We start from the raw sequence: 22,583 nt of genomic DNA on the forward strand, positions 1-22,583 counted from the left end.
GGAGTTTGGAGGAGTTTTTGGGGCCGCGCTGGGCAGAACTGGGGGGGGAAAAAATCCCTGGAGGGAGGGGGGAAAATATTCCCTGGGGGAGAGGAAAAATTCCCTGGGGAGAGGAAAAATTCCCTGGGGAGAGGAAAAATTCCCTGGGGAGAGGAAAAATTCCTTGGGAAGGGGATTTGGGATCCCCCAGCCCCAAATTCTGCCGGCAGCGGGGGCTGGGCTGACTCAGGCACTTCCTGGGCACTGCGGGGTGGGGACAGGGAGGGACAGGGAGGGACAGGGAGGGACACACGGACACAGGGATGGACACAGGGATGGACACACGGACACGGGGATGGACACGGGGATGGACACAGGGATGGACACAGGGATGGACAGAGGGATGGACACAGGGATGGACACACGGACACAGGGATGGACAGAGGGATGGACACAGGGATGGACACACGGACACAGGGATGGACACAGGGATGGACACAGGGATGGACACACGGACACAGGGATGGACATGGGGATGGACACACGGACACAGGGATGGACACGGGGATGGGCACACAGACACGGGGATGGACAGAGGGATGGGGACAGGGATGGACACACAGACACAGGGATGGACACAGGGATGGACACACGGACACAGGGATGGACACGGGGATGGACACGGGGATGGGCACACAGACACGGGGATGGACAGAGGGATGGACAGAGGGATGGACACACGGACACAGGGATGGACACACGGACACAGGGATGGACACAGGGATGGACACGGACACAGGGATGGACAGAGGGATGGACAGAGGGATGGACACACGGACACAGGGATGGACACACGGACACAGGGATGGACACAGGGATGGACACACGGACACAGGGATGGACACGGGGATGGACAGGGATGGACACAGGGATGGACACACGGACACAGGGATGGACACACGGACACAGGGATGGGCACAGGGATGGACAGGGATGGACACACGGACACAGGGATGGACACAGACACAGGGATGGACACAGGGATGGACACACGGACACAGGGATGGACACACGGACACAGGGATGGGCACAGGGATGGACAGGGATGGACACACCAGCACTGGTCCATGGATGGCTGAGCCATCTCTGGTGTCCCCATCCTGGCTGTCCCCATCCCTGGGTGTCCCCATCCCTCCCTGTCCCCATCCCCGGTGTCCCCAGCCCCACGTGCCCGACACAAACCCTGCCGAACCTGCTGCCCTCTCTCACATGATTTTTTGGGGGTTTTTTAGGCAATTTCCAGCGATTTTTTCCCGGCCGCTCCCCACACGGAGCCCTCGCTGCACAGGGCTGGGGGCACGGACCCCAAATCCTGGCCCCAATCTCCTGGCCCCCAAATCCCAAAATCCCGCCCTGCCACAGCCCTTCCAACTCCTACCACTCCTTTTATTTTTTTTTCTATTTTTTCCTTTTTTTTTTTCTTAAATAGATCTCTCTCTCTGAAATAAGTTTTTTTTTCTTTTCTTTTTTTTTTTTTAAACGCGTGTTTGGACACAAAATAAAGCTTTGGATTTACATGGAAGCTCTTTTCCATGCGACAGAGCCACTTTCCATCCCCACCTCGTGCTTCCCTACGTCCTTGCCTTTCCAAGAAAAGGTCCTTGGCTATGAGGGATCCTCGGGGGACAAGCCCCGCTTACGATGGGAAGATTGGAAAACATTAATAGAATCTCTCTCTTTTTTTTTTTTTTTTGTCATTTGTTTTCCTTAAAAAAAAGGGCGAGAAACATCTTTTAAAGAGAAAAATCGGAGGAAAAGTACTAACTAGATTTTGTGACTCTCTTTTTTTTTTCGGTTTTTCTCCGCGTGGTTTGTTTTGCCGCTTGGGGTTGCTCGTATATATATATATAATTATTTTTTTTTCCTCTCTCTTTTCGTTTTGTTTTTTTTTTGGTTTAGGAGAGTCCTTGCGCGTTACCCTCATCCGACCCTCCTGCTACATTCAATCCCGGCGCTTCGTTATTGGAATTCTCCTCAAAGTGCTGCTCCTCCTCCTGCTGCTGCTGCTGCTGCTGCTGCTGCTGCTCGTGCTCGGCGCCCTCCGACTCGTGGCTCTCGGCGCCCGCCGCGTCCTCGGCGCTGCCGGTGGGCGTGGGGGGCATGGCGCCCGCCTCGCGCGCCCGCGGTTTGCGCCCGCGCCGCGACGGGATCCCGTTGCAGCCGTCCTTCTTGAGGTGCCGGTGCAGGTGGTCGGAGCGCACGAAAGTCTTGCAGCAGCTGTCGCACTGGTACGGCCGCAGCCCCGTGTGCACCCGCATGTGGTTCTTCAAGTCGTAGTTGTGGGCGAAGGCGGCGCCGCACTGCTGGCACAGGTAGGGCTTCTCGCCCGTGTGCTTCCGCATGTGCACCTTGAGCTTGTCCTGCCTGCGGGGAGCCAGAGAGGTCAGAGGGGAGAGGGGAGAGGGGAAGGGCAGAGAGAGGGAGAGGGGAATGTCAGAGAGAGGGAGAGGGGAATGTCAGAGAGAGGGAGAGAGGAAATCTCAGAGATGGAGAGGGGAGAGGGGAAATGTCAGAGAGAGGGAGAGGGAATCTCAGAGAGGGAGAGGAGAGAGGGAAATGTCAGAGAGAGGGAGAGGGGAAATGTCAGAGAGGGAGAGGGGAGAGGGGAAACGTCAGAGAGGGAGAGGGGAAATTTCAGAGACAGGGAGAGGGGAAATGTCAGAGAGGGAGAGGGGAATGTCAGAGAGGGAGAGGGAAGAGGGGAATGTCAGAGAGAGGGAGAGGAGAGATGTCAGAGAGAGGGAGAGGGGAAATCTCAGAGAGGGAGAGGGGAGAGGGGAATGTCAGACAGGGAGAGGGGAAACGTCAGAGAGGGAGAGGGGAAATGTCAGAGACGGGAGGGGAGAGGGTGTGGGGTTGCTGGGATGGGGCTGGGCGCAGCTGGTGTGAGGCTGGGTACAACTGGTGTGAGGCTGGGTACAACTGGTGTGAGGCTGGGTACAACTGGTGTGAGGCTGGGTACAACTGGTGTGGGGCTGGGCACTGGAACAGAGCTGGGAACCTCCTGGTTTAGGGTTTAGCATCACCTAGGATAGGGCTGGGCACTGGCACAGGGCACAGCAGCACCTGGGGTGGGTCTGGACACTGGGATAGGACTGGACAAAGCTGGGGTGGGGCTGGGCATTGCCCGGTGCAGGGTGTGAGGGTGGGGGCACACGCTGTCACTTATGGGGTCACACAGTGCCTTGTACAGGGCTCTGAGCGGGGCTGTGGGGTCCCAGTTTGCCCCGTATGGGGTCTGGGCAGGGCTGTGGGGTCACACCTGCCCAGCCCAGGCTGCTCACAGCCCTGGGGTCACACAGGGCTTGTGTGGGCAGGGCTGGGCAGGGCCGGGGGCCAGCAGGGCCCCGTGAGCCGCAGCCTTGGCACAGCCTCGGCACAGCCTTGGCACAGCCTCGGCACAGCCGTGGCACAGCCTCGGCACAGCCTTGGCACAGCCTCGGCACAGCCGTGGCACAGCCGTGGCACAGCCGTGGCACAGCCGTGGCACAGCCGTGGCACAGCCTCGGCACAGCCGTGGCACAGCCTCGGCACAGCCTTGGCACAGCCGTGGCACAGCCTCGGCACAGCTTTGGCACAGCCTCGGCACAGCCGTGGCACAGCCTTGGCACAGCTTTGGCACAGCCTCGGCACAGCCGTGGCACAGCCTTGGCACAGCCGTGGCACAGCCGTGGCACAGCCTCGGCACAGCCTCGGCACAGCCTCGGCACAGCCTCGGCACAGCCTCGGCACAGCCGTGGCACAGCCTGGGCTGCTCCTGCAGGAAAATGCCAGCCCCGGACACGCTGCTGGGCAGTGCCAGCCCCTCCTGCCCTGCCCAGCACCTGCCCGACCCTTCCCAGGTGGATCCACCCCGCTCCCAGCCCTGAACCTGCTCCCTTTGCCCACAGGATCCCAAAATCCTAAAGCTCCAGGGACGGATCCAAGCCCCAGCTCTGAGGGACACACACACAGACGGGGCTGTGCAGTGAAAATCTGCCCTTTTATAACCACCCCGCTCTGCCTTCTCTTATCGGAGCTGCCGCTGCTCCTCCTCCTGCGACCGCGGAGGAACCGGGAAGCACCGGGGAGCAAAAATCCCCGGGAGGGCCGGGCCGGGTCCCGCCCGGGCGGGAACAGCCCCGGGGGCAGCCGGGCTGGGGCAGCCCCGGCTCCTCCAGCCCGGCCCGGGGTCCCCGTCCTGCCCGCCCCAAGGAACGGGGACGGGATTTGTGTCCAGCCACGGGACGTGGATGGGGAAGGAAAGCAAAGGAATAAAAAGTAAAAAATAAAAAATAAAAAATAAAAAATAAACTCAGGGGGAAGTGGAGCTCGGGGAACAGCAGTGCTCAGGACGGCTCCCTGACCCTGGCCAGGCTTCTCCGGGCCCAAACCCCGCTGTGGGAAGAAGCAGCAGGATGGGATTTGGCTGGAATGTGGTGGTTTAGAAAAGCAGATTTTTATACAGGTGCCAGGACCCTGTGGGAGCCAGCAGGGAGCAGGGTCCTCATCCCATGGAATGGGAGCAGGTTTTTATCCCAAGGAATGGGAGCAGGTTTTTATCCCAAGGAATGGGAGCAGGGTCCTCATCCCATGGAATGGGAGCAGGTTTTTATCCCAAGAAATGGGAGCAGGTCCTTATCCCACGGAACAGGAGGATGGAAAAAGGCTGGGGTGGCACTGCCCCACCAACTCCCCCAAAATTCCTGTGCCTCCCCCTCGTCTTGCAGTACCAGGGGACCGTGTGGCATTTCCACATCCCACAGTGCCCTGGATCATGCCCAGGGGGGTGGGATCACTGCAGGATCTCTGTGGGATCGCTGTGGGATCACTGCGGGATCTCTATGGGGTCACTGCGGGATCTCTGTGGGGTCACAGTGGGATCACTGCAGGATCTCTGTGGGATCTCTGTGGGGTCACAGTGGGATCACTGCAGGATCTCTGTGGGGTCACAGTGGGATCACTGCAGGATCGTTGTGGGATCTCTGTGGGATCACTGTGGGATCTCTGTGGGGTCACAGTGGGATCACTGCAGGATCACTGTGGCATCTCTGTGGGGTCACTGTGGGGTCACAGTGGGATCACTGCAGGATCTCCCCCGGGCCGGAGCAGGGAGGTGCCGCGTGGCAGGGCCGGGGGAGCGGGCAGGGAGGGCTGGCACCCTGCCCCTGCCATTATCTGCATTCCTCAGCTCTGCAGGGCGGGCTGGGCGCGGCCGCACCGGGGCAGGGGCAGGACAGGGGCAGGGACAGGGGCAGGACAGGGACAGGACACAGGACAGGGGCAGGACATGGGGCAGGACACAGGACATGGGGCAGGACACAGGACATGGGGCAGGACACAGGACAGGGGCAGGACACAGGACAGGGGCAGGACATGGGGCAGGACACAGGACAGGGGCAGGACACAGGACAGGGGCAGGACATGGGGCAGGACACAGGACAGGGGCAGGACACAGGACAGGGGCAGGACACAGGACAGGGGCAGGACAGGGGCAGGACACAGGACACGGGGCAGGACACAGGACAGGGGCAGGACACAGGACAGGGGCAGGACACAGGACAGGGGCAGGACAGGGGCAGGACAGGGGCAGGACACAGGACAGGGGCAGGACACAGGACAGGGGCAGGACACAGGACAGGGGCAGGACACAGGACATGGGGCAGGACACAGGACAGGGGCAGGACACAGGACAGGGGCAGGACACGGCCTCCGGCCCAGGGCCCGGGCCTCGGGCTGCCCCAGGACCCCACAGGGATCCCACAGGGATCCCACACAGATCCCACAGGGATCCCACAGGGATCCCACACGGATCCCACACAGATCTCACACAGATACCACATGGATCCCACACGGATCCCACACGGATCCCACACAGATCTCACACAGATCCCACATGGATCCCACACAGATCCCACATGGATCCCACACAGACCCCACACGGATCCCACACAGACCCCACACAGTTCCCACATGGATCCCACACAGATCCCACATGGATCCCACACAGACCCCACACAGTTCCCACATGGATCCCACACGGATCCCACAGGGTCCCCACACGGAGCAGCCCCACGGGATGGAGCCCCCAAAGCACGAGGGGCCTGGAGGGGCCAGCCCGGGCTGTGGGGAACGGCACAGCGGGAACAACACCTGGGCAGGCAGGGAAAGGGAAGGGAAAGAGATGAGAAATAGGGAAAAGGAGCAGGGAAAGGGAGCAGGGAGAGGGGAGGGAGCAGCCCCAGGCCCAGGCTGCCCACGCTGGGACCCCTGCCCGGCACAGCCCAGGGCCCGGGGAGAGCAGAGGAGGCGGCGCCGGGCGCGGGCTGGAGTGAACCGGAGCCATCCAAACAATGTCCCCTTTCTTCCGTGCTCCCGTGGCCCGGCAGGGAGCACAGGAGCCCTGATTAGGAACGGGGCCGTGGCAAACGCCCCCGGGAGCTGCACCGGGGCTGCCAAGGACACGAGTGGGCTCCAAGCTCCTTCCAACCCGACCACCACCACCTCAGCCCTGCCATGGAGCCATTCCCAAACCATTCCCTGGCTCCAAGCTCCTTTAAACCCAACCACCACCACCTCGGCCCCGCCATGGAGCCATTCCCAAACCATTCCCTGGCTCAAAGCTCCTTCCAACCCAACCACCACCACCTCAGCCCTGCCATGGAGCCATTCCCAAACCATTCCCTGGCTCCAAGCTCCTTTAAACCCAACCACCACCACCTCAGCCCTGCCATGGAGCCATTCCCAAACCATTCCCTGGCTCAAAGCTCCTTTAAACCCGACCACCACCACCTCGGCCCCACCATGGAGCCATTCCTAAAGGATTCCCTGGCTCAAAGCTCCTTCCAACCCAACCAGCACCACCTCAGCCCTGCCATGGAGCCATTCCCAAACCATTCCCTGGCTCCAAGCTCCTTCCAACCCAACCAGCACCACCTCAGCCCTGCCATGGAGCCATTCCTAAAGGATTCCCTGGCTCAAAGCTCCTTCCAATCTGACCACCACCACCTCAGCCCTGCCATGGAGCCATTCCCAAACCATTCCCTGGCTCCAAGCTCCTTTAAACCCAACCAGCACCACCTCAGCCCTGCCATGGAGCCATTCCCAAACCATTCCCTGGCTCAAAGCTCCTTTAAACCCAACCAGCACCACCTCAGCCCTGCCATGGAGCCATTCCCAAACCATTCCCTGGCTCCTGCCTCAGCCACACTGGACAGACCAAGAGCTGCAGCTCTCTTTCCCCATCGTGTGGGGTTTCCAGCAGAGCTCAGCAAGTCAGGACAGCAGGATGGTGGCACTGGCCATCGAGCCAGGTGAGACAGAGCTCAAGTGTCACACCCCCAAACTGCTCAGTCTCCCTGGAAAGCCTCCAGCCCCAACTCGCCTGTTGGATGGAAATGAGCTGAGCAGAGAGAGAAAATCACCGAGGACCAGACCAGGGCTGGAGGAGGGCCGGGTCTGTGCAGCCCCTGGGTTTGTGTGCAGCCCTGGGTTTGTGTAAAACCCCCAGATTTGTGTGAAACCCTTGGGTTTGTGTGAAACCCCCAGATTTGTGTGAAACCTTTGGGTTTGTGTGAAACCCTTGGGTTTGTGTGAAATCCTTGGGTTTGTGTGCAGTTCCCGGGTTTGTGTGCAGCCCCCAGGTTTGTGTGAAATCCTTGGGTTTGTGTGCAGCCCCCGGGTTTGTGTAAAACCCCCAGGTCTGTGTGCAGCCCCAGGTGTGCCTGCAGCCCCAGGTGTGCGTGCAGCCCGTGCCCAGCCCGTACCTGGTGAAGCGAACGTTGCAGATGTTGCACTCGTAGGGCTTCTCCCCGGTGTGGGTGCGGATGTGGCGCGGCAGCTTCCCGGCGCCCTGGATCACCTTCTCGCAGATGGGGCACTTCTGGAATGCTTTCGCCCTGATCTTCTTCTCCACCTTCTGCGACCAGGACGGGTACACGTCGCCCTCGCTGGAACTGCCGAAATATTTCAAGTAATAATCCATGACCCCGTCCTCGTCCTTGCGGTCGTCGTCGCCGAGCTGCTGCCGCCCCACCGAGCTGATCATCTGCTGCAGCAGCGCGCTGGCCGCCAGGTCGTCCACCTCCCTGCCATCGTCCTCGGTCTCCGTGCCCGTGGGGATGAAGCCGGGAGAGTCCCCGGCCTCCTGCGGGTCCAGAGGGCCCCTGGGGGTGCCGCCCTCCTCCTCTCCCGGGGTGGCCAAGCCACGGCTGCTGTAATGTCCGTTCTGGGAAGGGGAGAACATCCCGCTGCTGACCGGCTCCTCGTCCTCGCGCTCCAGCCACATGGCCGGGTTGCTGTCGGGGTCACAGTCACTTGCCTTTGGTCTTTCGGTTGGGGTGGCTTGTGAGTAGAAGTCCAGGCCGTTGCAGTTCGACTCCTCCTCCTCCTCTTGGCCTCGGAAGTTCAGTCTCTGAAGGTCTCTCAACTCTGTGTTGGTCCACGGAAAGCTGCCTTGGTGGCCGTTCACGGGGTTGCTCTGGAAGAACTCCAGGTACTCTTTTGCTCTGAGATGGTTCCTCTGATCAATTTGATCTACTGTATCCATCTGGTCATTTTTGGCCAGAATCTTCCTCTCCAGGAGATCCGTGCAGACATCCCTGACGGCCGGGATCTCCAGCAGCGTGGCGGCGTTGAGGATGTCGTTGACGTTGGAAGTGCTGACGGTGAGGGTGGCGGTGTAGGCGAACTCCAGCAGCGCCGACAGCGCGTCCGCACTCACAAAGTCTATCTCATACACGTTCTGCTGGTCCACCACTAACCCTGAGGTGAAGAGCTTCTTGAAGTACTGGCTGCACGCTGCCAGGACGGAGCGGTGGGTGGGGAACTCCTGGCCTTCCACCAGGATGACCACGTCGCACAGCAGCCCGTTGTTCCTCTGCTCGTTCAGGCTGCTGAGGATGTCGCTGCTGTGATCCGGGAACGGGATCCCTATGGGGCCGTCCACGCCACCCGCCATCTTCCACGCTAGAGGCTGTGGGGAGCGAGGGGAGGGTGAGTCAGGGCTTGGAGACACCGGGAGAATTCCCAAATTCCCGAGGGATGCACCCGGCGGTGGCACCGCGCGTGTCCCCCTGCGCCTCTGCCATCGTCCTGTGCTTACCTGGGGAGGAGGAGGAGGAGGAGGAGCAGAGCCCAGGTGCTCTCAAGTGAGAGCAGCAGAATTAGCGCGGATCTGGGCTGGGGCAGCCTGGGCAGGGAGCTGGGCTCACCCAGCCAGGCGGCACCTGGAGCGGGCACAGCCGTGCCCAGCACGGGGCTCCGGCGGCCTGAGCCTCCCCAGCACATCCCAGTGCACCTCTGGGAGCATTTCCCGTTCCCATTCCCATTCCCATTCCCATTCCCACTCCCATTCCCACTGGGAAGGTCCCCAGCTCACTGAGAGGCCCCAACACAACGATGTCACCACCAGGAGCTCCACTCCCATCGCTCATCCCTGGTGCCAGAGCACCTGGAGAGATGCAGGCAGGGAATATCCCCCGGGAAGAGCAGGAGAGGGGAGCCCCAGCCACGGCTGCTGCTGCAGGAGTGTGACAGAGCAGAGCTGATCCCAGAACCCCCAGGCAGGAGAGAGGAGAGGACACCGGGATCGCCAAGTGCCAGCACCAGACCCGGATCTTGGACAGGTTCCAGCAGCTCTTCCCAACACCAAGGGTTTGTTTGGGACAAGATAAATAAATAAAGTCGCTCCTGACAGATCCGCCTGACTCCAAAGGCTGGAAAAAGCCAGAGGGATCCCCTTTGCTGGGAAAGGGGCACTGGGGCCCAGATGTGAGCCTGAACAGCCCCTGGTTCTCCCACAGTCCCAGTCCTCTGATCCCAAAAATCTGGAATAACATTTCCCTTCTGTCCACCTCAAGCAGCAAATCCACACGCTCCTTGAAGCAGCGATGGCTTTGCTGGAAAATCCATGTAATTCCCCCCATCCCCAGCACTGGGAGCCAAGAAATCCAAGCACAAAGCACCCCTGGAGTATCCGAGCTCCTGATTCCCACATGGGGAAACTGAGGCACGGCGGGACGTGGCCTGTCCCTCGCCACGGGGGGATGGATGAGTCAGGAGGGATCCAGAGCAGGGATAATTATCCAGGAAACAACTCCCAGCCCCGGGTCCCAGCACGGAGCAGGAGCCCAGGTTGCACAACTCCGGCTTCCCCCACCCACCCCCGGCCTCCTCAGTAGTTTTCCATATTTACTTAATTTTGAAAAGTTTCGTTAAGCCCAGAAAAGAAGTTTAACTTTGGCACCTTCCTGTTTGAGATAGAGAAAAGGCAGGAGAAGGCAGGTCTGAAGCTGTGGAAAACTGATCTGGAGCAAATCCCTGGATAATCAAGAGCAGGAGGACAGTTCAGCTCCCAGCAGGAATGGGATGGGGCTGAGGAGGAGGGAGGATCCAGGGGAGTGGGATGTGCAGGGCAGGCACCAGTCCTGCCACCAAAGCCAGGTGGCTTCCTGAGACACCCGGGATCAACCCAGAGCCACTTCCCGAGCTCCAGGATTTGACCTTTAAGCCCTGATTTCAGGGGTTTTTACACCAGGGAGGAAAGGGCTGCTCGGTGGCTCCACACTCGGCCCCAGCTTCAGGTGTGACCTTGGGCAAGGTCACCCCACCCCAGCACCCCCAGGGGACCCCAGGGACCTCCCGAGCCGAGGTTCCAGGGAGGCTTTGCTGCCTCAGCTTTTCCCATTCCCACCGGGGCAGCTCCAGAGCTCCCCAAACCCTCCTGGTCGGGGCCACTGCACAGAACAAAGCAGATCCTGCACCCCTGCCCACCCCAAAAACACCGCTGCAGCTTCCCCTCTGCTCCCTCTCTACAAGAGATGCTCTACAAAGCTTTTTCTCCCAAAAACCAGAGAATCCGAGCTGCGTGCAGCGTTTGGAGGCTGCGGGCAGGGATCCCGAGCTGTGTCCGTGCCCCGCGGCTCTGGGGACCACGGGAGCAGCCAGGGCACCCAGACAAGGCCACCCCCTCCCCGGGGCTGGGAGAACCATCCCGACAGTGTGGGAAGGGCTGCAGGGTCAGGAGACTGCCCAGGGCCGGCCTGGAGCCGCTGCAGCTCGGCCACAAGGCGGCCTTTGTGTCCCCAGGGCGGCCGGGGGCTGCCCACAGCCCCCCAGGAATGGATGCAGGGCCTGGATGCTCCAGCCACATCCAGAGATTGAGTCCTTAAAACATCACCCCCGCTCCCTTTCCAAAGGGCTGAGCAGCCTAGGAATTACCATCGGGAAAGGGAATGCTCCAAAGTGGGGAATTTGGGAACTTCTTGAGTCTCCGTAAGGTGGGTGACTCAAAAGAAGTTCCAAGCACCCCGAATCCACTTCTTGCTCACGGCTCAACACCACGATGGAATGGGCAAAATCCACTTGGGAATGTCCTGAAGCCGGGTGACAAGTGACAAAAGCCGCTGGCACGGCCACAGCTCGTCCCCTCCCTGGTAAGGAAAGGTCTGAATGGGCCACCAAGGGGGAGCCTCAACTTCTGACCTGAAATTCCCTGCAGCTCCGTTCTCTCCCTGCCTGCCTGGCCACTCCTGGGGTGTCCTAGTCCCTGTCCCAGACTGGGTGGCCCTGCAGGGCTCAGAGGTGACACATTTCACCCCAAAAGTGGCTGTGGGGGAGAAGTTTGGGAATGTCCTCGCAGACACCTGAGAGGGAACCATCGAGAAAGAGGGGTTGGAGCAACAGCAGAGCCCTGCAGGTGATTTAGGAGCATCATTTACAGCCCTGGTGGGACCCCCTGTGCAGCCCCCACCCCACTCTCGGCCCCCTGGGCACCTCCAAAATCCCCACACAACGGAGCTGGGGCTGGTCCAGCTCCCCAAGTCAGCCCAGCACACACAGCCCGGCTCCAGGCAGGAAAAATGTCATTTCTGGGGTGGTGAATGGCAGAGAGGGAAGTTCTCCACCTCCCTGAGCTGATGTCCCCCATGCAGCTGATTCCCCATGGCCTTTGGACGCTGCTCCTCCACGCTAAAATGGAATCCCCGAGGCTGGAAAAGCCCTCCAGGACCATCGAGTCCCAATCCCCACCTTGTCCCCAGCCCAGAGCACCGAGTGCCACCTCCAGGAATTCCCTGGACACCTCCAGGGATGGAGACTCAAACCCCCCTGGGCAGCCCCTGCCAACATCTCATCATTCCTTCCACGGAGAAATTTTCCCGATACCCAACCTGGACCCGCCCTGGTACAACCCAAGGCCGTTCCCTCTTGTCCTGGTGTCCCCCGGGAGCAGATCCTGACCCGTCCTGCCCTGTCAGGGGCTGTGCAGAGCCAGGAGGTCACTCCTGAGCCTCCCCAGCTCCCTCGGACGTTTTCCAGACTCTTCCCAGCTCCATTCCCTGCTCTGGGCTCACTGCAGCCCCTCCGTGCCCTTTGAGGGGCCAGCCCAGGACACAGCACCCGAGCTGGGACCTCACCCCTGCCCTTTTATTCTCTTTTTTTAAATTCAATTTCTCACCTCTCTCCTCCCAGACCTCCCCCAGCCCAAGAGCAACACGCAGAGCTCCCTGAAGCCCTGAGCTTGTGCTTCCCTCAGCAGGATGTCACCCAATCCCTCTCCTCCAGGAGCTCTGGAATTTGACATTTACATTCAAATGAGACGACCACATCAAGATGGGATCACAACCAAAAGAGCTGACAAAACACCTCTTTAATTACCACTTTTCCATAGAACCTCGGTGGGGTTTTTTTTCCCCTTTTCCCTTCACTTCTTTGCCTTAAAACTTAGAGGAACCTGAGCAGTTTGGGAGGATTCAGTCACACCTGGGGAACCGGGAGCAGCCGATGTTTTCTCTAATCCGGAAAAGATCCCCAAAGCCTTTCCAAAGGCAGGGGTGACACCCACTGCAGCAGCACAGGTGAGAATTGAGCAACACCTGGCACCTGCTCGGGGCAGGAAGGGAGAATCAGCATCACCCTTTCCACGGAGCAAAACGGGAATTCTGCCAGGCACAAAAAGCAACATTTCCTGGGAATGGCTGAGCTCTGGGGGACGACCCCTGGAGGATGGAGAGGGGCTTTGGACACGAGTATGGAGTGACAGGGTGAGATGGGATATTGGGAAGGAATTCCTGCCTGGGATGGAATTCCCAGAGCAGCTGTGGCTGCCCCTGGATCCCTGGAAGTGCCCAATGCCAGGCTGGAGCTGCCTGGGATACTGGAGGATGTCCCTGCCCACGGCAGGAATATTTAAGGTCGGTCCAACCCAAACCATTCCGGAATTTGGGATACTCAGCCTCTTGCTCGAGGTGCCCAAGGATCCCAAGCTGCTCTGGGATTTCCTGGAGCAAACGCACGTGACCGAGGCAGGGCAGAATTATTAAAATAATGGTGCTTTATACAAAAAAACCACCCCAGTGCCTGCTGCCCAAACACGATCCCAGCATTCCCTCACCACCAGCTGGGGGGAATTTTCCCCTGTGAGCAGCTCACACCCCACAAGTCCTCACCTCTGTATTTCAGGAGGGACCACCCCAGTGCCCCCATCCCTCTGCCAGCCCGGCTGCCGTGGGGTGAGGCAGCTCTGTGGCCACGGGAGCAGCAGCAGTGCCGGTGCTGCCAGCCCAGGACAGGTCCTGGCAGGTTCTCCCTCTGCCCAGGATCCACCCGAAACTCTGCCGAGCCCCGGGACACACACCCTGCACGCAGCGGCCGGGAAGGTGGGAACAGCACGGGCAGCAGGAAGGGAGGGAGGTGCTCTCTGCCTGCCTGGGAGATTCCAAGCCCTGCACAGAGCCCTGGAAACTCCACTGCTCCCACCAGGAATGTGCTCTCAGTGCTTTAGGGCAGAACCATCCCGGTTATTTGGGCCTGGAGAAGAGCTGGATGCTCCTGAGAGGAAGACCCTGCACATCAACCCTGCACTGTGGGAGAAACCAATACTGAAAACCTCCTCAGCATGCTTTTATTTTAAATAAAACTACATTTTCAATGACGCAGAGGGAGGAAATCTTTGGTCTTGAGAAGGCAACGGAGCCATCAGAGGGAAAGAGTGAATTCCAGCTTTCTTCTGTCCTGACCAGAGATCCCATCTGGGGTAACATGACCGGGATCATGCAGCTCTTGAAGTGAAGAGGGGGAGCAGAAGCAGCGCCCTGCAGATGTCCGTGGGCTGCTCTGGACAATCCAGCTCTGTTTTCCAAGCCTCCATCCCCTCCAGCCCCTGCCCAGCTCCCAGCAGGGAACAGCGACCGCAGCTCTGGATTTGGGACATGAGGGATGAGGATGAGACTGAGCCACACAAGGAGGGTTCAGTTGGTTCCCAAAGAGGCTCCGGATCACACCCCTGACCAGACCCTGCTCCAGGGATTCCCCGGAGAGGTTGGATTGTTCTGGTCCTTCCAAAGATCAGAGTGTCCCACTTCTTGTAGGTGCTTTGGATCTGGAATTCTGCTGCAGGGGCTCTGGAGACCTTCCAGTGCCTAGAGGGGCTCCCAGAGAGACAGGGAGGGACTTGGGACAAGGAGTGAAACTGAGAGTAGGTTTAGATGGGATATTGGGAAGGAATTCTTCCCTGTGAGGGTGGGGAGGGACTGGAATGGAATTCCAAGAGAAGCTGTGGCTGCCTCATCCCTGGAAGTGCCCAAGGCCAGGACTTGGAGCAGCCTGGGACAGTGGAAGTGTCCCTGCCCATGGCAGGGGTGACACTGGATGAGCTTTAAGGTCCCTTCCAACCCCAACCATTCTGGGATGAGTCAAAGTCTCAAATTCAAGGTGAAGTGGAAGAACATCCGAGATGTTCCGGCAGCTCCGGCAGCCTCCCCCCGCCCCAGCCCAACCCACGTAACCAAAACAGCCGGGCCCGACCTGCCAGGGAGGTTTTCCTCTCCCTGCTCCAGGAAGATGTGCCTGGGCAGCACAGGAAGCTCCAGCAGCTGCTCCAAGGGAAAGGAGATGTGCCCCGAACCCTGCAGATCCCGGAGCATGGATCAGCACATCCCTGAAATCCCCAAATCCCAGCTGCTGTGGGCTGGGAGGGAGCTTGAAGCTGGTCCTGCTCCATCCCATGGGCAGGGACACCTCCACTGTCCCAGGCTGCTCCAGCCTGGCCTTGGACGCTTCCAGGGATCCAGGGGCAGCCACAGTGTCAGGGGTTAGATTTGTTTTTTTCCTTCTCACAGAATTTTTTCCCATAAGTTTTCAAGAGGCCTTGATGACTACTTAGTCAGAACAAAAGGGAGTACTTGAGGGACATGGACACACAGCTGCTCTGGGAATTCCACCCCAGGGTCTCTGGGAGGAATTCTTTCCCAATACCCCCTCTATCCCTGCCCTCATTTTGAAGCCATTCCCCCTTCCCCTGCCACTCCAGGCCCCTGTGAAGAGCCAAAGCTCCCCGTGAGCCATTTATGCCCAGGGCAGAAGCACCTAAAGCACTGCAGGACCGTCAGGACACCCCAGGGTTTGACAGCGCAGAGGCTCAGCCAGGAAAGGAGAATCCCACATCCTGCAGCTCCAAGGGAGCTCTGGCAGGAAAAACTCCCACTGAAATGGGGATGGGCACAGGCTCTGAACATCCCTCAGAGCCTCCACGAGCACCCAGGAACTTTAATGGGACAAAGACCCATCAGAGCAGGAGGGACCACAGAGGAGCTGGGACCACCCAGGCTGGGCTGGAGGTCTGGGATTCCTCATCATCGGCAGGGAATTGTTGGGAATGCTGCTATGGAGCCAGCAGGAGGAAAGGGGCTTGTTCCTCTTGGTTTTCCCAAACTGCCCGAATTGCACATGCTGGCCCAGACGAGGCTGGACAGGCTGTGGGGTTGCTCCAGTGCAAGGACAAGTGTCACCGAGGAACAGGCTCCAACTCATCCCTGAGATCTGGGAAAGGCTCTGCATCTCCCAGGAAACCTCCCAGAGACACGGCTCCCTCCCCGAGGATTCACTTCCACAGCCCAGGCAGATGAGGGATGGCCCAATGTCACATTCCACAGCTCCCTGGGATGTCACTGGGACGGGATTTCCTTGCAGGGCATGGCAGAGCTCCTGGGAAACCGCAGTTTCCAGCTGCTGGCCAAAGGCAGGACGTGGACCCCGCTGGACAGGGTGGGCAAACACCAGAGCTGCTCCCCAAAGCCTCCCCGAGCTGCCACCTTCAGCCCTGACAGCACCAAACTCCTCTCGTGTTGCAAGGTGAGACTGAACTGGTTCCTCCACCCAGCCCTCCTCGCCAATTTTCTCCTTTGTCATCAGAGGCCGGATTTAATCTGGCAGGAATGTGCCTTGGTTTGAGTCCGGGGTGTCTCCCACCCCAGCCCTGGGTGTGAGGGGTTATTTTGGGGTGAGGAGCCCCCCCATCCCCAGCACTGTCACTGCCTCAACCCCACAGCCCATGGCACCAGCTCCGTGTGCTGGGATTGTCCCTGACTGCACCAACAGGTCACAGGAATGTCACTGCACTGAGACAAAACAAACCTCAAACTGCTGAGAGCTGCTCAAAGACCCTCAGTCCCTGCTCCAAACCTGCCTCTGTTCCAGCAGCTCCTGAGCCTCCCTCAATCCTCAGGCTAAGCTGAGCCTACCTGAGCTCAGCCCAGTGCCCAGGAAGGCTGGATTACCCCAGCACTGGTGGGAACTCCCTGTTTTGCTGCTCAAATAATCTCTTTTCTCCGAGCCCAAGTGTGCCCACATTGCTGCAGTCCTGGCAGGTTCTCCCCCACGTGGCTCCTGTGGGAAAGCTCCCTGGTTTTGGGAGATTCGGGATGACACCAGGCCATGCCTGAGCCAGCCACAGCTCTCCAAAATACTTTAAAAAGTCTCAGGATAACACAGAAAAAGGGGGGAAACTGCACAAGCCACGGGGCTGTGTGTGCTCCGGTGCTGCTGCAGGAGCAGCTCTGTCCCAGGAGGGTTCTTTTCCAACCTGGGAGCCTGCAGGCACCAGGATCCAGGCAGGAATAAGCAGCTGCTGCTCCAAAAAGGCAAAGTGGGGCCCCTCTGCCAAGGGAGCAATTGAGGACTCGAAGCTTTAACCCCTGGCACGGCCCAGCTGCCGCAGGTTGGAAGAAAATCAGAGCAGGTCGTGCTTGGACACCCCCTGCCCTTCAGAGGCCAAAGCCAAAATCCCCCCAAAGTCACCTCAGAGTTTCCTTGAGAAAAACCAAGCCCAGCTGCCCCCTCACCCCACATTCCCCCAACCCTGTCACAGCTCTCGTGGCCTCCTGAACTGAGAGAACCCCCAAAACTGCTCAAACCCCAAATCCCCCCATTCCCAGAGCCCCCCAAGTCCCTCTCCCCTGTCACAGGATTCCCTCTACAGCCCCGTGTCCTGCCCGAGGCTGTGGCATCAATCTCACTGCCTCAAATGACACCTCACAGACCGGCTGCTCCATTCCACACGGGGAAACAGGAGGGGAAAAAAAGGGAAAATAAATAAAAGAATCAGGCTGGAGTTTGGTGAGAGAGCAGGGCAGGGCAGCCCCTTATGTAATTCGCAGTTTGTGGATTAACAGCCAGCTCGTCCTGCCATTCCCACCCCGGGGGATGAGGAGCAGGAGCGAATCCCCGGAGCAAGCGGGGCTCCATCCCTGGAAAAGCTCTCCAGCCCCGGAGCAGGAATTCCCAGGGCTGGGAATGCCGAGCCCTGTGCTCTGCCTGTCGGGGCAGAGGCTCCCAGGAACTGCACAGGAAAAACCTGTAGCCACAAGCCCACCTCGGGCTGCTTCCCAGCTTCAACAAACAACAGGAAAAAAAGAAAAAAAAAAAAGAAAAAAGACATTTCCTCGCTGCTTCCCAGCGTGCTGGTGGGAAATCAGGAGGTGCAGGAACCAGGAAGGAAATGGGAGCAGAGTGGGGTGAAGAGTGGGGAGGAGGGAGTTAAAACCCAGCACCGGGACACCGGGGAGCATCCAGTGCTGTGGAGAAACACCGGGAAAACAGGGACAGGGTCGGGAGAGGGACACAGCCACCGGTTTGGGGTGGGCACGGCGGTGGGAAGCAGCAGGAGAAGGATCCCGAGGGCGCCGGGAGTTTGTGCCCGGGGAGGACAGGGCAGAGCAGTGCCAGGTCACGCTGCCGCCGCTCCGGCCGCGCATTTTTGCAGGGCTGGGCGAAGCCGGGGCTCGGGGAAGCCGCTGATCGCCGGGGGATCTGCGGCTCTGATCGCCGGGGATCTGCGGCTCTGATCGCCGGGGGATCTGCGGCTCTGATCGCCGGGGGATCTGCGGCTCTGATCGCCGGGGATCTGCGGCTCTGATCGCCGGGGGATCTGCGGCTCTGATCGCCGGGGGATCTGCGGCTCTGATCGCCGGGGGATCTGCGGCTCTGATCGCCGGGGATCTGCGGCTCTGATCGCCGGGGATCTGCGGCTCTGATCGCCGGGGATCTGCGGCTCTGATCGCCGGGGATCTGCGGCTCTGATCGCCGGGGGATCTGCGGCTCTGATCGCCGGGGATCTGCGGCTCTGATCGCCGGGGGATCTGCGGCTCTGATCGCCGGGGGATCTGCGGCTCTGATCGCCGGGGATCTGCGGCTCTGATCGCCGGGGGATCTGCGGCTCTGATCGCCGGGGATCTGCGGCTCTCATCGCCGGGGGATCTGCGGCTCAGCCACCGCCGTGCCCTTGGCTCCCACCCGCAGCCCCGGGGCAGCCCGAGCCGCTCTCCGGTTTCTCGCACCTCGTCGCATTAAGCTGAGCCCCGGAGTTCCCTTCCACCTGCAGCCCGGGGCTGCTGCGGGGCGCTCCCGAACCCCTCGGGGCTCCGGGGGAAGGAGCCCGGCCGGGATTCGAGGCGGGGAAGTCGCGGCTCTGCCACCGGAGCCGGCCGTGCCCCCGGGGCGGGTGCGAAACTGAGACCGAGCGGGGGGAAGGCGATACGGGCAGGGGGCTGGGCAGGAACAATCGGCCCTGGAGGCTCGCAGAGGATCCCAGCGCCTGCCTGACCTCGTTTACTCCCGCTGAGATCCGCCCCGAGCTCCTCCGGGACGCTGCAGGCGCAGGTACCCGGGCGGACACGGCCCCAGCCCGGATCAAAGGGAGAAGCGCTTCCCCCAGCCCAGACACCCCTATCTCCCTCCCTCTCCCCGAGTTCTACTCGTCAAAAGGCTTTTAATTACAGACTGGCACCGGTCTGCTCGAATTTGAGGTGAAGGCTGGTTGAGAGCGAAGTTAAGGCAACTGTTTATTGCCTGGGCTAGGAGAGATAACGAGTCGGGTTCTAATTGCTGGCCGCACAAGCTCATCTTCCAAAAAACTCAGCATCCCGAGCCGGGGAGAAAACCCTCGAGTGTTGGTTTGAATCAAGATTAAAGCCCAGTCCTCCAGCATTTGGACTCTGTCTCAAAGGCAGACCCGGGATTTCACAGTTTTTAGGCGAGACCTCGATCCTGCAGTTAAACCCCAGCACTCGATCCCAAAGTAAGGTCTTGAAGGGAGACAGGAGCACCCAAACCACCACAGAGCCTCGATGGCAGCATAAATTTCACCCCTCATTTGCGTCCCGTGCCCACATCCAAATTCCCACGCTGGGAGAACAACTGGGATTTTTTAATTCTGCTTCCAAAAGTCACCAAACACGAAGGGAACCCGGCGCCCTCCCCGTGCCAAATTAATTCCACCCAGCTCCTCCACGGAGCAGAGCTCCTCATGAAGCCACAGCCAAAGATCTTCACCAGACCCACGGCCACGAGACGAAATACGAGTGAAAACGATTAATAATTAAAAAAAAAAAAAAGCCAGAGGAAGAGTTGCAGAGCAGCAAAGTGAAGAACTACTTTCATTCACCACATTTATTAAGAGCTCCTGCCTTGCAAAACCGTCCCTGGAGTTACTGAAGCAATTAAGGCTTGGTGGAAAAATCCCACCATCTCAGCCGTGTTTGGGTTGCGCCTCTTCACTCCCTCCTTCACCAGAACAAGCCTAAACAGGGGCCAGAATGAATATTAAACTAGAAAGGCTCCTCTCGAATAAACTCCTCGGTTTCTCTCGGTCTCTTTTATTTTTTTTTTTTAAGTAGTTGAAATCCAACAACTCCAGCAAAACCATCAGAATTAAAGCCAGCCCGGCTCTTCCTGCCCAGCCTCCAGAAGAGCCCACACGCCGCAATTCCCAACCAGGACCGGCAGAATCCTTGAGAAATCCGACAATTCCTTGAAAAACGCCACCAACAACCAGCCCAAACACTTTTGGAAAGTGCCACGATGACCTTTTAGCTCCATTGCTACGCTGAGCACAACTTCAACCCTCATTAGGTTGTAAACTCTTCCAGGCAGAACCTTTCTCTCTCCCCATGTCCATAAAATAGTTATTATACGAGTTATGGTTTCGATAGGCAGGACAATTAACAGCCCCGGGAACACGGCCGCTCTTGAACCGGCACCGGCAGCAAACTCTCACCAAGAGTCCTTGAGCCCAAAGAAACTTTGGCTGCCCAAACTCGCCGTGCCCCGCAGCCGAGGGTCTGCAGGAACACGGAGAGCCGGGCAGGGCCGGGCAGGGCCGGGCAGTCACGTTCACCGGGGCTCGCACAACAGGAACTGCTGCTCTCTCCATAGGAACGCCGGGATTTGCACGTTCTGGAGGTGCTGCCGTGGTCCCAGGGCTTTCCAGAGAATAACCTCGGCCAGAGGGACCCACAGGGATCACCCAGCCCAGCTCCTGGCCATGCACAGACACCCCAAAAACCCCACCCTGTGCACCCCTGGGAGCGCTGGGCAGATGCTCCTGGAGCTGGGATCATTCCCTGGGCAATCTCTCCAGTGCCCCACCATGCTCTGGAAAAAGAACCTTATCCAGCCTCAGCCTCTCCTGATGCAGCTCCATAAACCAACTTTCCCCAGGTTCCTGGGACACCACAGCCAAGGAGCCCCTTCGCTGGCAGTGCCCAGCTCCCAGCCCACGGTGCCGGGGATGCGTCCGTGGCTCTGCCCCGTCTCCAGCCTCACCCAGCACCGCTCCAAGGGCAGCAGGACAGGGACAGGGACCCTTGGCTGTGCCACAGGGGACCCAGCACGGCACTTTGGGGCACCCGACCCGAGCCAAGCCCGAGCCCCGCGGCGGGGGATGATGATGATGATGATGATGATGACGAGCAGGCACTGCCGGGTCCCCGGGCACGCAGGGGATGTTTTGGCAGGACCGAGGGATGCCGCCCCTCACGCCCAGCTCCCGCCGGCCTCGCTGCTGCGCAGTCCCGCGGGGGGAGAGGCTTATCCCGCCGGGCTCCTCCGGGCAGCAGCGCCCCGGCCCCGCCGGGGGATTATCACCGCGGCCCCCCCTGCCCGCAGCCGGCCGGGGGGAGATAAGGGACGGCCCAGGGGGGTCAAAACAAGCCCGGCCGCGCAGGGCCCGAGCGGGGCGGGCAGGGCCGGGCCGGCGCCCCCCGGCCGGCAACGACCTTGGGGTGCGCGGGGACGGCCCGGCCCGACGCCCCCGCACGGGGCGGCCCCGGGGGACCCCACCCATGACCGGCCTCCCCCCGCCGGCCCGGGCCGCCCCCCCCGCGGGGCCCACAGGGAGCCTTGGCCGGGCGCCACGACCCCACCCCTTCCCCCGGGCGGGCGGGCGGGCGCCGCAATGGAGGCCGGGGGGAGGCGGGGGCGGGGGGCGCCGGGGGGAGGAGGGGGGGAGGTGTCGGCGGAGGTCCCGAGGGGGCGGCGGGGCGGGCGGGGGTCGCGGCGGTGCCGGGCCCGGGCGGGGGTCGCGGGTGCGGGCGGGGGAGCCGCGCAGGCCCCGCCGCGCCCGTCCCCGGCCACCCCGCGCGGCGCCCGCCATTGGGCCGGGCGGCGGCGGGCGGGGCGGGCGCGCGGGGCGGAGGGCGCGCCCCGATTGGCCCCGCCCGCTGCCCATCAACACGCCTCCCGCCGGCCGCGCGCGCGAGGGCCGCCGGGAAGCGCAGTCCGCGCGCCCACCGGCACCTGCGGCGCGGCGGCGCCCAGGGACTACAGCTCCCAGCAACCCCCGCGCCGCGCTCCCCCCACCCCGCCCCGCTCCGAACCCTTCCCCCCCCCCCCTCCGCGACCCCCCCAGCACGGCCCGGCCAAGTACAACGTATACGGAGGGGGGGGCGGAGGGGGGGGGGCAGCCCCCACCCCCCCCCGCAACGGACCCAACCGACCCCTCCCCACCCCCGCACTGCCCCCCACCACCCCTGGGAGGGGGGGGAGGGTCAGGCCTGAACCGCCCCCCCCCCCACGCGCGACCCCCCTCCCCCCCCCTTCCGCGCCCCCCCCCTCAATTCCGTACCGGGCGGGGGCCGAGCGGTCCGGGCGAGCGGAGCGGGCCGCGCCGTGCCGAGGCGGGCGGGCCGGGCCGTGCGGGCGGGCGGAGCAGGCTCTGGCCGCCCCGCGGGAGCTGCTCGCCGAGGCCCGTATGCGGCTCCTTCCTGCTCCGGCCGGGGCCGCCCCGCTCTTAAAGGGGCCGCGCGCCGCCCCCCCCGCCCGCCGCCCCCCCCGCGGGGCGCAGCCGCCTCCGGCCGGGGGGGGGCGCAGCGCGGGGCGGCCGCGGGGCGCGGACAGGGGGGCTCGAGGGGCCGCGCCCGGGGGAGCACCGAGGAGGGACCCCCGGACCCCCCCCCCCCGCCCGCGCGGCGAGTGGGACTGTCCGCGCCCCCCCCCCCCCCCCGCGTGAC

At 61.2% G+C, this 22,583-nt stretch overlaps 2 protein-coding genes across 2 annotated transcripts; one reads left to right on the top strand and one right to left on the bottom strand.

The window, feature by feature from the left end:
• Positions 1–1,906: 1,906 nt before the first annotated feature.
• Positions 1,907–22,356, bottom strand: ZBTB7A (zinc finger and BTB domain containing 7A). Its single transcript, XM_063403462.1, has 3 exons — positions 22,199–22,356; positions 7,785–8,992; positions 1,907–2,403 (listed from the first exon to the last, which is right to left on the bottom strand). The coding sequence occupies exons 2-3, from the start codon at positions 8,975–8,977 to the stop codon at positions 1,935–1,937; spliced, it is 1,662 nt and encodes a 553-aa protein (XP_063259532.1). The 5' UTR covers positions 8,978–8,992; positions 22,199–22,356; the 3' UTR covers positions 1,907–1,934.
• LOC134554294 (basic proline-rich protein-like) lies at positions 21,017–22,582 on the top strand. The gene has a single exon (XM_063404834.1). The coding sequence runs from the start codon at positions 21,017–21,019 to the stop codon at positions 22,580–22,582; it is 1,566 nt and encodes a 521-aa protein (XP_063260904.1).
• Position 22,583: the final 1 nt, after the last annotated feature.

Source organism: Prinia subflava, chromosome 8, assembly GCF_021018805.1.
Source record: "Prinia subflava isolate CZ2003 ecotype Zambia chromosome 8, Cam_Psub_1.2, whole genome shotgun sequence".
Lineage (NCBI taxonomy): Eukaryota > Metazoa > Chordata > Aves > Passeriformes > Cisticolidae > Prinia > Prinia subflava.

What these genes read in the sequence shown, in the direction of transcription:
- ZBTB7A (XM_063403462.1), bottom strand. Translation starts at nt 8,977, where the DNA reads ATGGCGGGTGGCGTGGACGGCCCCATAGGGATCCCGTTCCCGGATCAC. An exon ending in TGCAACGTTCGCTTCACCAG is followed by an intron (nt 2,404 to 7,784) that starts GTACGGGCTGGG and finishes GGCTCCCCGCAG; the next exon opens with GCAGGACAAGCTCAAGGTGC.
- LOC134554294 (XM_063404834.1), top strand. Translation starts at nt 21,017, where the DNA reads ATGATGATGATGATGATGATGATGACGAGCAGGCACTGCCGGGTCCCC.